General features: G+C 42.1%; 1 protein-coding gene across 4 annotated transcripts in view; it reads left to right on the plus strand.

Moving 5' to 3' along the window:
* The window catches only part of MYO1B (myosin IB), a 180,667-nt gene that overhangs the window by 152,966 nt on the left and 13,667 nt on the right, over positions 1 to 14,034 (plus strand). For 2 of the 4 annotated variants that reach the window (XM_027589525.2, XM_027589526.2), the window contains exons 19-25: positions 1,238 to 1,331; positions 2,192 to 2,341; positions 5,336 to 5,404; positions 7,168 to 7,254; positions 7,547 to 7,633; positions 9,458 to 9,544; positions 12,744 to 12,818. In XM_027589525.2, coding sequence (XP_027445326.1) covers positions 1,238 to 1,331; positions 2,192 to 2,341; positions 5,336 to 5,404; positions 7,168 to 7,254; positions 7,547 to 7,633; positions 9,458 to 9,544; positions 12,744 to 12,818 — 649 coding nt within the window. The remainder of the gene's footprint in view (positions 1 to 1,237; positions 1,332 to 2,191; positions 2,342 to 5,335; positions 5,405 to 7,167; positions 7,255 to 7,546; positions 7,634 to 9,457; positions 9,545 to 12,743; positions 12,819 to 14,034) is intronic. The other 2 variants (XM_035726666.1, XM_035726667.1) reach the window with 2 other exon arrangements.

The following is a 14,034-nucleotide window of genomic DNA, read 5'->3' on the forward strand; positions in this document are numbered from 1 at the left end:
CGGTGAGTGGGGGTGATGGTCTTACTCTTCGCCTGGGTCTGCACCAACTGAGAAATAGATACAGGAGCAGATAGGACTCAGAGTCAGTGTTATTGCTGGTAAAGCTGGATTGGAGAACACGTCAGAATCCGGGTCCTGCGGCTTTCCGCCCATCTTCCCTGAACTGTACTCAGGCATCTAGTCCCAGACAGAGCGACGGACCACTGCAGCCCCTGTGAGCTCTCCACATGCAGACAGAACCTGTGTACTGCCGGGGGGCTGCTGCAGAAGAGAAAGCAGGCTTCGGCTGTCCGCTGCTCTTTCTTCAGCTCTTGCCAGGCGGAGAAGTTGCCCCTTCTCTGCAGGTGGTAGAAGCTCTCCCAGCCACCACAGGAAGGCCGCCGTGTCTGTTTTACGGGCTTATGCAGGCACTAGGGATTTGATTTCACCATACTGGTATTGCCCCCACATTCTCACTGGACCTGGCCTGGAATAGAGCACTCACCCTGTATTACAAGGAGATGAACTCCAGACATATGATCTGGCCTCCGATGCACAGGTCAATACCCAGGCAGCATGGGATCTGCATACTGTTTGTTCCCGTTGCTAATTGCCAGGGTATTATGGTCGGTATTTACCATAATGCACAGAACATGCCTTCACTCCCTGCTTGGCACCTAGTCCCTAAGTTGGTGGGGTGAAGTTTGGTTAAAGATTGATGTTGAAAGGGGGTCCGGGATGGAGAAGTCAGAGCCCAGTTCAGGCCTTGCTTCCATCACATAAGGCCTCTGCTTCATTCCACCCCATTGGCCTGGCACTTAGCACTGTCTCTTGAGCTCTGCCCATGCTGTGAGGCATGAGCGCAATATTAAAAATATTTTCAAGAATTAACTGAGCAGGTTCAAAAATAAATATGAATTTCTTGTATCCCCTCCTGGTTCTGGTTGGTGCTTTGTTATGGGTATATTTGATACAAAGATTGTCTCTGCTAATGAAATCAAGATACTGGCTTTAATGCCATATTTTCCTAGACTACGTAGTTCTGAACCCAAATTTACTCTTTTAGCGTTACTGGATTTGGTTTAATTTGTGGAGTTCAGTCTGAAAAATCTTTCACAAAAGACTGCTTACTGAAAGACCAATTATACTTGGAAATAAAGCTATTTTTTATGCTGCTGAGAACCTGATACCATGATTGAAGAGAAGATAACCTCTTTTTGTAACTCAAAAAACTCACTGTTTTTATTTATTTTTATAGGGCTGGCGTGGAAGTTCTGTTTAATGAATTAGAGATTCCTGTGGAAGAATACTCCTTTGGTAGATCAAAGATATTCATCCGGAACCCAAGAACAGTAAGTAACCAAAATCTTGACACTCTGAACTTACGTTATAATCATATAGGCAAGTCCTTAAAGGATATTTAACTTCATAACATCACCAGAGATGCTGCCAGGAGGCCCACATTCTTGTTTTTTCTGCAGATGTCCAGGAGGATGGGCAAGTAGGAGGGCAGTAGAAGAACGTAGTTTTTTTAATGAAACATCAAAATCTTTGAACTGATAGATTGTACAACCCTTACTAGAGAAACGGTTATTACAACAATAAAACCTCCCTAATTTATAGGAATTGGGGGTAAATTCGGTCTATATTGATTATAGCTGAATTTTGTAATAATTTTAGGAAAGACAACCCTATTATTTTGAGGTACATGAAAGCATTCCTACTGAAAAAATTTTTAAGGTGAAAAGGACACTTAAAATTCTATGTAGGAACTCCAAGGGAACTTTTTTTGTAAATGAGTATAGACTAGGATGAAGTATAATTAATGTAGCAGTGTCTTTGGTAATGTGGAGAATCTGGCAAATGTTTGAATTGTTCAAGAGAGAAACATTATCAGCATCCCCCTGCGCTTAGTAGTTGCATTCCCGTGGATAGCGTGAAGGTAAATCTAAGCTTCCAGTTCATCCCCTCTCTGATTTGTCATAAATTCTACATCGCCCTATTGTAAATAGTGGATTTTGTATGAATTCATCAAAATAAGTCTTCTCGTGGGTTGTTATTCCTATCATCTGTAATTAAGATGGTTATGCATTTTTTTTTCTCAATGTGGTTGATTCTAACATCGTGAACTTTTTCTTCCTGGAGATGTCTTTCATGCATGTCGTAAGGTTTTGGTAGACTTTTGATAAATCCATCTATCCTTTCTTATTAGTTATTCAAACTAGAAGACCTGAGGAAACAGCGTCTTGAGGACTTGGCCACTCTCATTCAAAAGATTTATCGGGGGTGGAAATGCCGTACACACTTCCTGCTAATGAGAAAAAGCCAGATCGTGATAGCTGCCTGGTACAGGAGATATGCGGTAAGAGCCTCCAACCTTTCTCATCTGTAATAATGATGCTCATTTGCAAGTATTCGTTATGTAGTTAACTGTGTATGTCATTTTTACATATTCGGTTCCCCCAGCAACTTCATGGAATGAGTGCTCTTGTGGTACCTTTGTTAAAGACAGGGAAACTGAGGCATGAGTCGTTAAGTAACTTGCCCATGGGCAAACAGCTACTTAGCAGCAGAGATGAGGTTTGAATCCAGGACAACTTTAAAGCTCAAGTTTAGTATGTCACGACGCTGCCTTCCCTGATAGAGATACATGTAGTGAGAGATTGAAATCTTGAAATTGCTCATTGGATTCGAAGAGGCAGTGTCATTTAACTCTCTTCGTATCGTAGGGTCAGTTTTCCAGAATAATTGGCTGTTCTCCGTGTATTGTAGCAGCGCTGAAAATGGCTTCATTCCAGAAAACTAATGCCCCATTGTAGTAGAATTCTGGGTTTGGTGCAAGAGTGCAATTTCCTTTAGTCCTCAGATGGCTGGTCTTATTAACTAGGGGAAAAGACTCAAAAATACAGTATGTTTACTTAATAGACATGGCATTTCTTTTTGGGATTTTCTTTCTCACTTGATTATAGATGTTTCACTGAAGGAGTAACATGTTTGACGGAAGCCCGAAGGTTTGCCTTTAGGCTAGCTTAAACCTGGGCTGTGTTCTCACAAATGAATTTTAGTGATAAAAACACTACTCCCAGTGCTTTTTCAATCTATGCATTTGCTCTAGAGAGTGAGTTGGAAGATGAATTGAATTTGCAGTCAGATCTCCTTTAGGGTATTCTGTTTTTCTGCTATAGAAACATCTTACTAGGAGGCGGTGTAATACCAGGACATAGTGTTGCTGACCTAGTCTCATGCCATGTGTTTTAGCATAGTATGTCCAAGTTTGAGAAATTAAGGACATACTTAAATGATTAAGCCAAAGAAAAAAAATTGCTTGATCTTTAAGAGAGTATCTTTAAAATTGCTTCCTCTAGTCGAAAGGGTACAATGAGTAGTACGGGTGTGGATGTATGGACCTGTCCAGTCACGATGTTAGATGCATTCCTGTGTATTCTGCAAAGGCGCAGAGGACAGTTGTCACCAACCTGGCTGTGGTGGATTCTCTTCCGTGCACACAACAGTGGCACTTGGCATTTCTGCAGATTCATAATGCTCTATTTTGTATTTGCCTGCGAAAGGGGGGACTGAGAAATCGCCAGTCCTCAGGGACCCTTTTCATCATTTATTTTTGAGATCATTAAGAAAATCCAAGTTTGGGAGTGTAGCGAATTCATCTGTCTTGAATCCTATGGATGCTTTTGCCAACACCTACTCTACCATGCTTAGCCCTAAACACAAATAATGTACCCAACAAAACAACCTAATTTCCTGACCTCCTAGAGTTTATATCTAGTAAGGGACAATATGGGTGTAAGCAAGTGAATGATCGGAACAATTACAGATTGTAGTCAGTGCTAGGAAGGAAACAAGAGTACTGAGATAAAGGATAGTGGAGAGTTAGGATATAAATTTAGATAGCATGGTCAAGGAAGACCTCTGGAAGGCGGCATTTCATTGGAAAGCTGAGAAGAAACAGACAGGGCAATGAACCGGGAAGAGCAGGTGCCATCTGCAACCTTTCCTCCCTGTATCTCCAGACGAATAAAAGAGCCACTATGTAATGTATCATTAAATCATGATGGTGAGAACTACAACGAATATTGATTTGGAGAATAGAAACAAATAATAGCCTGACTTTCAGAGAAAGTATTAATTTTGCCCTAGTGTTAAATCTGCTTCAGAATTTGAGCTAAATACCTCAACCAGTTAACTACATGTTATCCAAGCCAGTGATTAAACTCAGTATTTTTCATCAACCAGGTAACTCAAACACTTTCTCCATGCCTGTTTTCAGTTGCTGATTATTTTAAAATCCATATTCTGTTCTTTTTAATGGCTCTGTGAGATGAATTTTAAAGTGAGATAGAGTTATTTTCAAGCCATTTAGGAGTTTCAGAAGAGAACAGTGAGGTACCAAATGGATGTCAGAAGTGGTGGTCAGAGATGGTGGGTATAGTTTGTTGTACAGCATGGACTATTCTTCTGTGAGGAATCTGGGGGAGGGGTGGGGTTGCAGCTCCTCATTTGACAGATGAGGAAATGGATACCCAGAGAAGGTAGTGACTTGTCCAAGGTCTTTGTCTCTGGCGTTCTCTTGCTTTGCTGCTCATGTGTTGATAACATCACCGTGTTTCCTCTGAGCTTCCAAAATACGACCTAGAGTGCTGAAAGGCATGTCTGCCCCCGAGTAAAGGGAGCTGAGCAATCTAGCATTTCCAAAGTGAAAGAGGCACAACATGACTTCAGTACGTTGAAAAGCTGTGAACTTTCATCCCAAATGCACATGTGCCAGGGAATATTCCACATTAAATACAGTAAGAACTCACATTTCCAGGGGTAGGATTCCAATGGCCTCCGATCTCTAAGGCATCAGCCCTAGAACTAAAAAGGGCCTCCGGGCATTGAGCTTGCTGTGCCAACATTTGGCCTGGGGCCTTCTTCTTGGAGGCTCACTGGGTTTGCTTTAACCTTCCCCCACCTGGAGGCGACCTTGGCTGTATCTGAACCTACTTGGTGCTCACTTGACTCTCCCAAGATGCTGTTTCTGTTTCACATCTCCAACTGGTGTCCACTGCAAGTCCTTGGGTGCAGGAGTGGGGTTGGATTCACATTTATATCCCCACAGTTCTATTAAAGTGATGATCATTGAATTATATTTAGCATCCTTGAAGCATTCTCTGGATTAACTGTAATAATTTTGGATCATTTGATATTTTGATTTCTTTACATATTGGTTCCCAGAAGGAATATGGGAGATCAAGGGTTAATTGCAGTAAGTGAGCAAGTCCTCTTTCTCAATCCTTGCAGTGTGTGTATTACAGATGTGTAAATAGAACCACTAATATCTTTTCCTTTCATCCTACAGCAACAAAAGAGGTATCAGCAGATCAAGAGTTCTGCCTTGGTAATTCAGTCTTATATCCGGGGTTGGAAGGTAAGTTTGAAAGAAGTAAGCCTTATTTATTTGAGGTTTTCAGGTTCTTCACAAAGGATGATATCTTTAAGGTCACCCTGCAGGGGAGAGCTCCCCGTCTCCTGCCTACCCTGTAAACAGTCAGATAGAAAGAATAAATATTATGGGCGACGCTGGGGCCCTTGTGACCATGTCTTGGCTGCGTCCTTCCAGCCGGCTCTCTTTTCAAGAGCTTTGTTCTCTGAGCAGGAAGTCCTTGAAATAATACCGTACATGATTTCAGTACCCTCTTGCCCCTGTTTGCCAGGGAAATGCAGCCCAGAGGGCTGTCTCTCACACTGTTGCCTCTGCACCTGTGTGTCCTGCCGGACCTCAGCACCCCCAGCCCGGCTCCCTTCCGTAACTTCCTGGTGACCGTCTTGTGGGCTGCCCCGTAATGATCAAAACATCCTGAGCTCTGGCCCTTCTAGTGGGGATCACAGCGCACCCATCACCGAGTTCCAGGTCCTTCCTACAAGCTTGGTTCAGAGGTCAGCAAACTACAGCCTGTGGACCAAATCAAGCTTATGCCTGTTTTTGTGCAAAGAATGGCTTTTATATTTTTTAAGGTATTGTTTAAAACAACAAAAGAAGAACCATCTCATGACATGTTAAAAATTATATGGGATACAAATTTTGTATAAATATATATACAAATATAAAATATATATAAATATATATACAAATATAATTACAAAGTTCATATAAAGTTTTATTGGTACAAAACCTTGCTTATTTATTTACATCTTGCGAGTGGCTGCTTTAGCGCTGTCACATCAGAACTGAGTAGTTGTGATAGAGAACGTGAAACCTGTAAAGCCAGAAATACTTCCCGTCTGGCCTTCTAAGGAAGGTTATTGACCCCTGCTCCAGGTCGAAGATACTTCAGGGCCTATCCTTACCACTTTCCTATTGGGAGATTTTGTGGGGTGAGCTGGGTCCGGAGGGGCTACTCCAAGGTAGTTCCCAGGCCCAGAGCCCTTTCAGAGGGTAGAGCCCTGGGCCAGGAGTCCAGCAGCATCGACTGACCTTTGTCTAGGCCCATGGGACACTTTGGTAGTTGTCCCACAGCAAATGCCAAAATATAAATCCAAGCACATAGAGGAAGTGAAATTACCGCCTGCCAGTTCTTCTTTGACCTCATTACTGGGTCATGGGGCCGTGACTCCAGTCTAGAGACTTCAGACATTCAGAGTCTACCTCCAAACCATGCGCTGCCCCGGCCCCCACAAAGTCAGTTCCTGGTGGCTACTGGGAAGAAGCTGCTGGTTTTGGATGCTGGTGAGATTATTTTAGCAAGTTTTTAAACATCTCTTCTGAATAAAAAGTACAGCTCCAGTTACGTTCTATACAACAATAATGAAAGTGATTAATGGAATTTTGGAGGATCGTTGGAGATCCTCTGACCACGTTGTGAGAGCAGTTCCTTCCTTCCGACGTGTGCCAGCTTCTATTGCTTGCGCTCAGATTTTCCTCCTGTCACACGTGAGGGCACAGGAGGCCGCTGTCTCAGTCTGAGTGGGGGCTACGCTGTCATGCTCGACGACGGCCTCATTTACCACCTTCTCCTGGTCCGTTGAGGCCTACTAAGCAAGTTCTCCTTTTTTTTCTCTTTAAGCTGTAGATTTTTCACTTGAGAACGGATATGATGACTGTCTCTTCAAGTATTTTTTTTTTTTCAAATCACTATGGAATTTCATTTTTTTGGTTAACTCTGTATCTTCCTGGGTGATTCTTCCCCTCAGGCCCGGAAGATCCTGCGGGAACTGAAGCACCAAAAGCGATGTGAGGAAGCAGCCACCACCATTGCGGCGTATTGGCGTGGGACCCAGGTAGGCCAGAGACTGCCCCCCCCCCCGCCCCCGGGAAGGCAGTGGGTCGGGAGTAACGTGCGGGGCCACGGACCCCCTCCTTCGGGGGCCGGAAACGTTTCCCTGGCTTAAGCTACTGAGCACGCCTTTACCTGTCTGTCTCTCCGACATTGTGGTGTGGGGTGGCGGCACACGCTTTTGCGTTCACTGTGTGATGGTGACTGGTGTCTCTCTTCCTCTTTCCCCTTTGGGAACCAGCAGTAACCTTTCTTGCCTTAAACTTTTCTGTAACTCCTTTTCAAATGCATCACAGGCGCGAAGGGAACTGAGCCGGCTGAAGGAGGAGGCTAGGAATAAACATGCTATTGCAGTTATTTGGGCTTACTGGCTTGGATCTAAGGTACTTGATTCACACAACCCATCCCTCGGTCCCAGAATCCGCCATAATCAGTTCGGATCTTTAGTCTGTCAGGGGCTGAATGACTCCAGCTAACAGTGGCTCGCCCTGGTGCATGTCCTGGCAGCCGGACTTAATAAACCTGGATGTGGTAGTGTCAGTAGTGCCCATTAGGATCCCTAAGCATGTGTAGGCCAAAAAGACTAATTGCTTATTAATGAGGCCCTAGTATAGTTGCTCTTTAAAAAAAAAAAAAAAAAAACTCTCAAGTAACGTGCATGTTTAGTTTAGGTTTTTTTCCCCTCCCCCTTCCCTCCCTCCAACCCCTCAACATACACTGACAGTTTTCCTGAGGTATTTTTGTTTCGTGGCGGGGGGCGGGCGGGCGGGGATGTTGGGAATGTTAAGGTTTGGGCTTCGGTTGGTCTTCTGCAACATGATGATGATAGGACCACCTTTAACGCATGCCTTAAAGCATATTAGTCCATGAGTGGAATGTGTTGTAGGCTCCTCGTGGCAGCCATTGATTATTATAAGCAAAATGTTGTATGTGGAAAGAATGATCATTTGTGATTTAACAGAAAGCTGTGTTCATACAAAGCTAGCTATAATTGCCACTGAAGAATCCCAAGAATTTCAGCATCAGCTGTTTGTGTTCAGAAACAAAGGCCTCCTGAAATACTCTCACTAATCCCCAGGCAGAGTCGTGGGCTCTGTGAACATTTCACATACCCCAAGGGACGAGACTTTTAGATGTTTTTGTTACTTAGAAAATCAAAGGTCATCTCTGCTAAAAATGTGTATTCCGGTTAGAAACATAAATATCAATAGAGTCCTATGTTTTTAAATTTACCTTGTCAACATTAGAAGCCCATCTTGTGAGAAAAATGAGAAAAATCAACGTTTGCCTGTATGAAGATCCTAATTTGCCAAAAGCGCTCACCAGCATTGTTCGTTTGTGTTTTTGCTTGAAAAATCTGTGCAGAACAGACTAGTTCCTTTAGTAACTGGAGGGAAATGTCCTAGGAGAGGCAGAGAGATGCTTTGACAATTATCTCTGGGTTTTCCCCACTGAATGAGCTCATTTCCCAGTCAGTACTACCGTGTAATGAAAAGTCACTGCCTGTTTCATCTTTTCACAGTAACATGCCTCAGTTTGACTCTTCCCTAAGATTGATTTTTAAACCTAGAAGTCTTTTCACTTTTTATCATCAGTGTATTTCACTGTTGGGGGCCTTGAGCTCACACTGAATTTCTATACGGGCTACTTCTGATTTTCTAATGGGAAAGGATTTTGAGTTCCGTTTTTTTTTGTTTGAACTTAAGAGAAACAGCCCATATTCCTTCTATTTTCAAACACTTGTTTGTAAGAGCTGTCTTTTTATACGTCCGAATGAAAGAACACAGAAATTCATGGCCCCTTTAGCCCCATGTACTGGCAGCAGAGGGAAATCTGTTGAAGGCATCAGCTGCCACTCACATTTCGAAGGCTTGGATAAGGGAGAAAGAGAGGGAAGTGGAAGAGGGAGAGAGACCAGGGAAGGAAGAAAGAAAACGGATGGAAGTGGGGGGGTGCAGAGGCGTGCCAACCTCAGGTACCACACAGATCGCCTTCCCCTGGAACAGAGGGTCAGTGCATTAAAAAGACAAGGGCCTGCCCCGGCCTTATGCTGGTTCTTTGGGTTTAAATGGTTGTGCCCGATTGCTCCATCATTCTGAAATCCTTACTCATCAGTTGGCTCTTCTGTTTGGTGGGGTGTCTTTTTCTGGTCATTTGGGCTGTCTGCATTGGGCTGTCTCTTTTATTTACTATCTAAAACATTCTAGGCTCGAAGGGAATTGAAACGCTTGAAGGAGGAGGCTAGGCGTAAGCATGCAGTTGCTGTCATTTGGGCTTACTGGCTTGGACTGAAGGTACTTCCCCACCCCTTCTTTCTGCCCACGATGAACTCAACGAAGCCTAGCACTTACTAACCCTGAGAAAATGATCGATTATGCTTGCTTATGGTCTGCACAGTCTTTTACGATGTCATCTTGCCTAATTGCGTCCCTTTTTGAGAACAAACCTGTGCACTAATATTTGCTGATTTTATTGTGGTGTATTTCTTTAAACAATCGGTTTAAAGTCATAGCACTGTAGCGTGTTTTATCTAATAAGACACTTTGTTATCCAAGTTCTATTTCATATTATCTTTATGAGGATGAAGTTTGTGTTTTGTTTTTTGTTTTTAATTCATGACACAGAGCTATAGTAGTCAAGCTAAAAGCTGACCCATGGTCTACAGTGGTCAGCGGGGGGGTTATCAGGCTTTTGGTTCCCCTTGTCCAACTCTTCTGCCCCAGTGATGGGTCCTGGAGCAGAGCTTTCTGCAGAAGGACTGCCATTCTCATTGTTCAGCATAGAACCCAAAGGATTTTGCATAAAAGTACAGATTCAGACAAATAAGACTGGCAGTGGATCATTCAGGTTAAAGAAAGAACTTTAGATTCAGATGCCTTTTAATTAAGGGCAGGGTTTATTTCAAAGTGTTTCTTACTCCTTTAGGTAAAATATGACTGAGCCCCCAGAAAACCTTGAGAACAACTTTTAAGCAGTGTAAAGACTGTGTCTTCCTAGTATTCAATAACTCATTGCCATAGGGTGCCATCCAGATTGTCTTTTGGGGATAATTAGGCCCCCTTTTGACTCTATTCCTCTTTTATTATTTTTGCTGTAATAGTATAACAATTCATCTTCTTCTAAATATTTAAATACCATTCAGGAAACCATTGGCTCTGGATCTAAAGAGCACTAGCAGTATCTGTACGTTCTGCTCTTGAATAATCTGCATTTTCCCCTAAAAGTTTAGCCTATAAACTCTTAGTAAATTAACCTTTTTGATTATACTGAATATTCATCAAGCAATTTTTAAAGTGATTAAGAAGTAACTTAAACAGGAACTTAAGATGTTCTACTGAATTCTGAACAAGTTCAATAACTGCTTTTTTTTAAAGGATTTTATTTCCCATTTTATTCACTTGTTCTAATTTGCATTCTGATTTTCATAAAAAGAAGGATTTTTTTCTCTGTGTCATGAGTTCTACCAGCAACATCACATTTATCTTTAGTTTTCTGGGTTTAATTGTGTACGGTTTCAGAAATACCTTCCTATTAGGGGTGTATACTAGCAGCCTATAAATCAAATTCAGTTTGTAGGTGAATTGTAGGTTTTAACTGGAGGAAACTGGGCTTCCTCTAGATGTAACTCTTTTTTTTCCACCAGTTTCCTTATAAAACAAGTATTTTAATATGTTACCATTACTATTGTTATGAAATAAGGTCAGACTTCTTTAGAGTCCAAGAATGTAATCATTTTGTGCTTTTTTTTAAAGAATGATGTTGATAAGAGCAGTAGTTCTGTCCTTTTAAATCATTAAGTTCTTGTGGAATTGAGTACAAAGTTCAGTGGACCCTTTCAGGACCGTCAGAGCCCACGAGGGGAACCCATTCCATATAGGCCAGCACGTTGTCACCCGGCCTTTTCTGTATATAGCTGTGATTCCGGAGAATATTTCAGGAAAAATATTCCTGTGAATATCAAAAAGCATGTTACAGTGAACTCATTTACAGTGACATTCAACTAAACATAGTAGGATTTCCACTGTATTTCTATGGATGTGTTTACATGAAATCTCACTTTACCTTCTCTGCTTTCCTACGCTATTAAAATTCCAGGAGCCAATTAATAATTTTCATTTTTCTTCTCCTTGTCCCTTCCAACTTCATTAGTTTGAGATTTGAAATGGTTCTGAATCTAGCAGCTCCTTGGCTAAGAGAAAAAACGATAAGCAGTAACCTAGAATAGGAACAAAAGGAAAAACTGCCTATATGATGGATGGGAAACGTTTTAAACCTTAATAATCCACAAGTGTAGAGAATGGGTCTGGTGCTCATCTGCCCCACGGGACCGGGGAGGTCACGTGGATGAGGGAAGTAGCAGAGGGCAGGTGGATTAGGAATGGCGGGGCGCCTCAAGCAGTTTGGAGCATGCCTGTCTCGTAAAGACAGCAACAGCTCCTGTGGCCCACGTAGGCCTCGTTATGTAGGAATGGGGCTCACTGTTGCTGGATCTTAGAAAATTTCAAGAGAAACATGCAGTCTGAATTCCTATGTGAAGTTCTTAATTTAAAAATAGGCAAATAAAACATTTTTCTACAAACTGAATTTGGTTAGTAGGTGGCTAGCTTAGAAGCCCTAATGTAGAAATATTTTGAACATGTGCAATTAAACCCAGAAAACTAAAGACAAAAGACAAAGGTACATAATGTCTGAATTATTCAAATAGGCTGATGTTTTGCTGAAATCTAATGTTCTCATTTACGGCTGGATGATAATAATTTTAAATATTTTCCCCTAGTTTCAAGATTCAACTGTACCATTCATTCATTCAAACAGTAAACACCTCACCTTACTTTATTTGTTAGACAGTATGCAAAGGAAATGTGACAGTGTAGCAAGGACCAAATAGGGAAGCTAAAACTGTAATATGATGTCCTAAGTGCTGTGATAGTACTTAGTAGAAATTTTGGCAGAAGCCAAGATTAGAGAAATATTAATGCAATGAAATGGAAGATAATGGTAGTTCACAAGCTGCTTTTTAAATTCTTATTTTTAGGCACATTTAGTCCTCAGTGTGCAGTACCGAAGTCCTGTCTTCGGATGCAAGGTTTTTGGAAACCGCAAGAGTTCTTCACGCATTTTTTTTTACCTTTTAAGAACAATCTGCAGTGAAAATTACCTTAGATAATTTTTTTTCTGAAATGTATTTTGATTTGCGATGAGTTTGCACCTATGTCTGTAGGGTGTTTCTTGTCAAATCATCAGGCTCTTTAAAAACTAAGAGGATTTAAAACATCAAGACACTCTGGTATTGTCACTTTGCATCTCTTAATTTCTTTTTCTCTGATTTAAAATCCATTGTCTTAATGTGCTTCAATTATTTGACTGTATCTAGAAAATCACTTAGAGATTTTACTCCTTCCACCTGTTTTCATTTTTAGTAGAGATGCATCATCGGTACAGGCATCTGCCAGCCACGCATTAATGTCTACATTCTGCTGCTTCTTTTTAAAGGTACGTAGGGAGTACAGGAAATTCTTCAGAGCCAATGCTGGAAAGAAGATTTATGAATTTACGCTTCAGAGAATTGTAAGTTTACACTTTCTATATAGCTGATTAGCGTTATTGGATTAATTAGTTAATAGCATCACCTCAAGAATAAGTGACTTGTTTGGTAACAGTTAAATCCTAGCTGTGACACTGAGGGATTCTGTCTTCTTTATCATTTCCCCCCAAATTCAGGTAGAATTGTGTCAGGAAGTTATCAGTGGCCCACATATGATTAATAAAATAATTAATAAATTGTTCTTCTGTGGCTCCTGGGCGGCTCAGTCGGTTAAGCATCTGACTTTGGCTCAGGTCATGGTCTCAGGGTTGTGGGATCGAGGCCCCGCGTTGGGCTTCCTGCTCAGCAGGGAGTCTGCTTGTTTCTCTCCCTCCCCCTGTGCCATTTTATTTTAATGTTCTTCTTTGACAGAGAGGACATAGTCTGGGGAAGGTGAACCCAAGCAAGCCAGGTGTCTTAGTTCAGGCTACTATAATGAAAATACCACAGACTGTGTGTCTTAAACAGTAAACATTTATTTCTCACAGTTCTGGAGACTGGGCAGCCCAAGGTCAGAAAGACAATATGTTCTGGTTCTAGTGAGGGCCTTTTCCTGGTTTCCTCATAGGAGAAGACAAAGAGAAGCAAGCACTTTCCTGGGTCTTCTTAAAAAGGGCACTAATCCTGGGAGCCCTATCCCTTGTGACCTTATAACCGAATTTCCTCCCCAAGGCCCCGTTTCCTCATACTGTCCCATTGGGGGGGCGAGGATTTCAACATAGGGATTTGAGGGGAGTGCCAAAGTCTTGTCACCCCTGCCCTGCGGCAAACAAGGCAGTGGGTGGAGGGGCGAGGGAGAGCCAGGCTGTGCCACTCAACCAGGGTGGAGTCCAACATTCCCCTCTGTCTTCCAGACAAGTACATGTAATGGTGGGGAGTGCAAACTCTGGAGCCAGCTTGCTTTGCCACGTGCAGATTTGTGACGTGAGCAGATTGCTTCTGTGAGCCTCATTTTGTCTTCTGTAAAATGGAGTGATCATAGAAAGCTCTTTACAGTGCTCGCCCATCTCAAGTAGTCTAGAGTGGTGCTGCCCAATAGAACTTTCTGCGTGATGAAAATGTTCTATATCCTCGTGCTACCATAGAGGATACTCTAGCCATGTGTGGCTAACTTGAAATGTAACTAATATGACTGATGAACTGGATTTTTAATTTTTTTAATTACTTAAGATTTAAATATCAACAGCCACATGTGGCTAG

Source organism: Zalophus californianus, chromosome 3, assembly GCF_009762305.2.
Source record: "Zalophus californianus isolate mZalCal1 chromosome 3, mZalCal1.pri.v2, whole genome shotgun sequence".
Classification (NCBI taxonomy): domain Eukaryota; kingdom Metazoa; phylum Chordata; class Mammalia; order Carnivora; family Otariidae; genus Zalophus; species Zalophus californianus.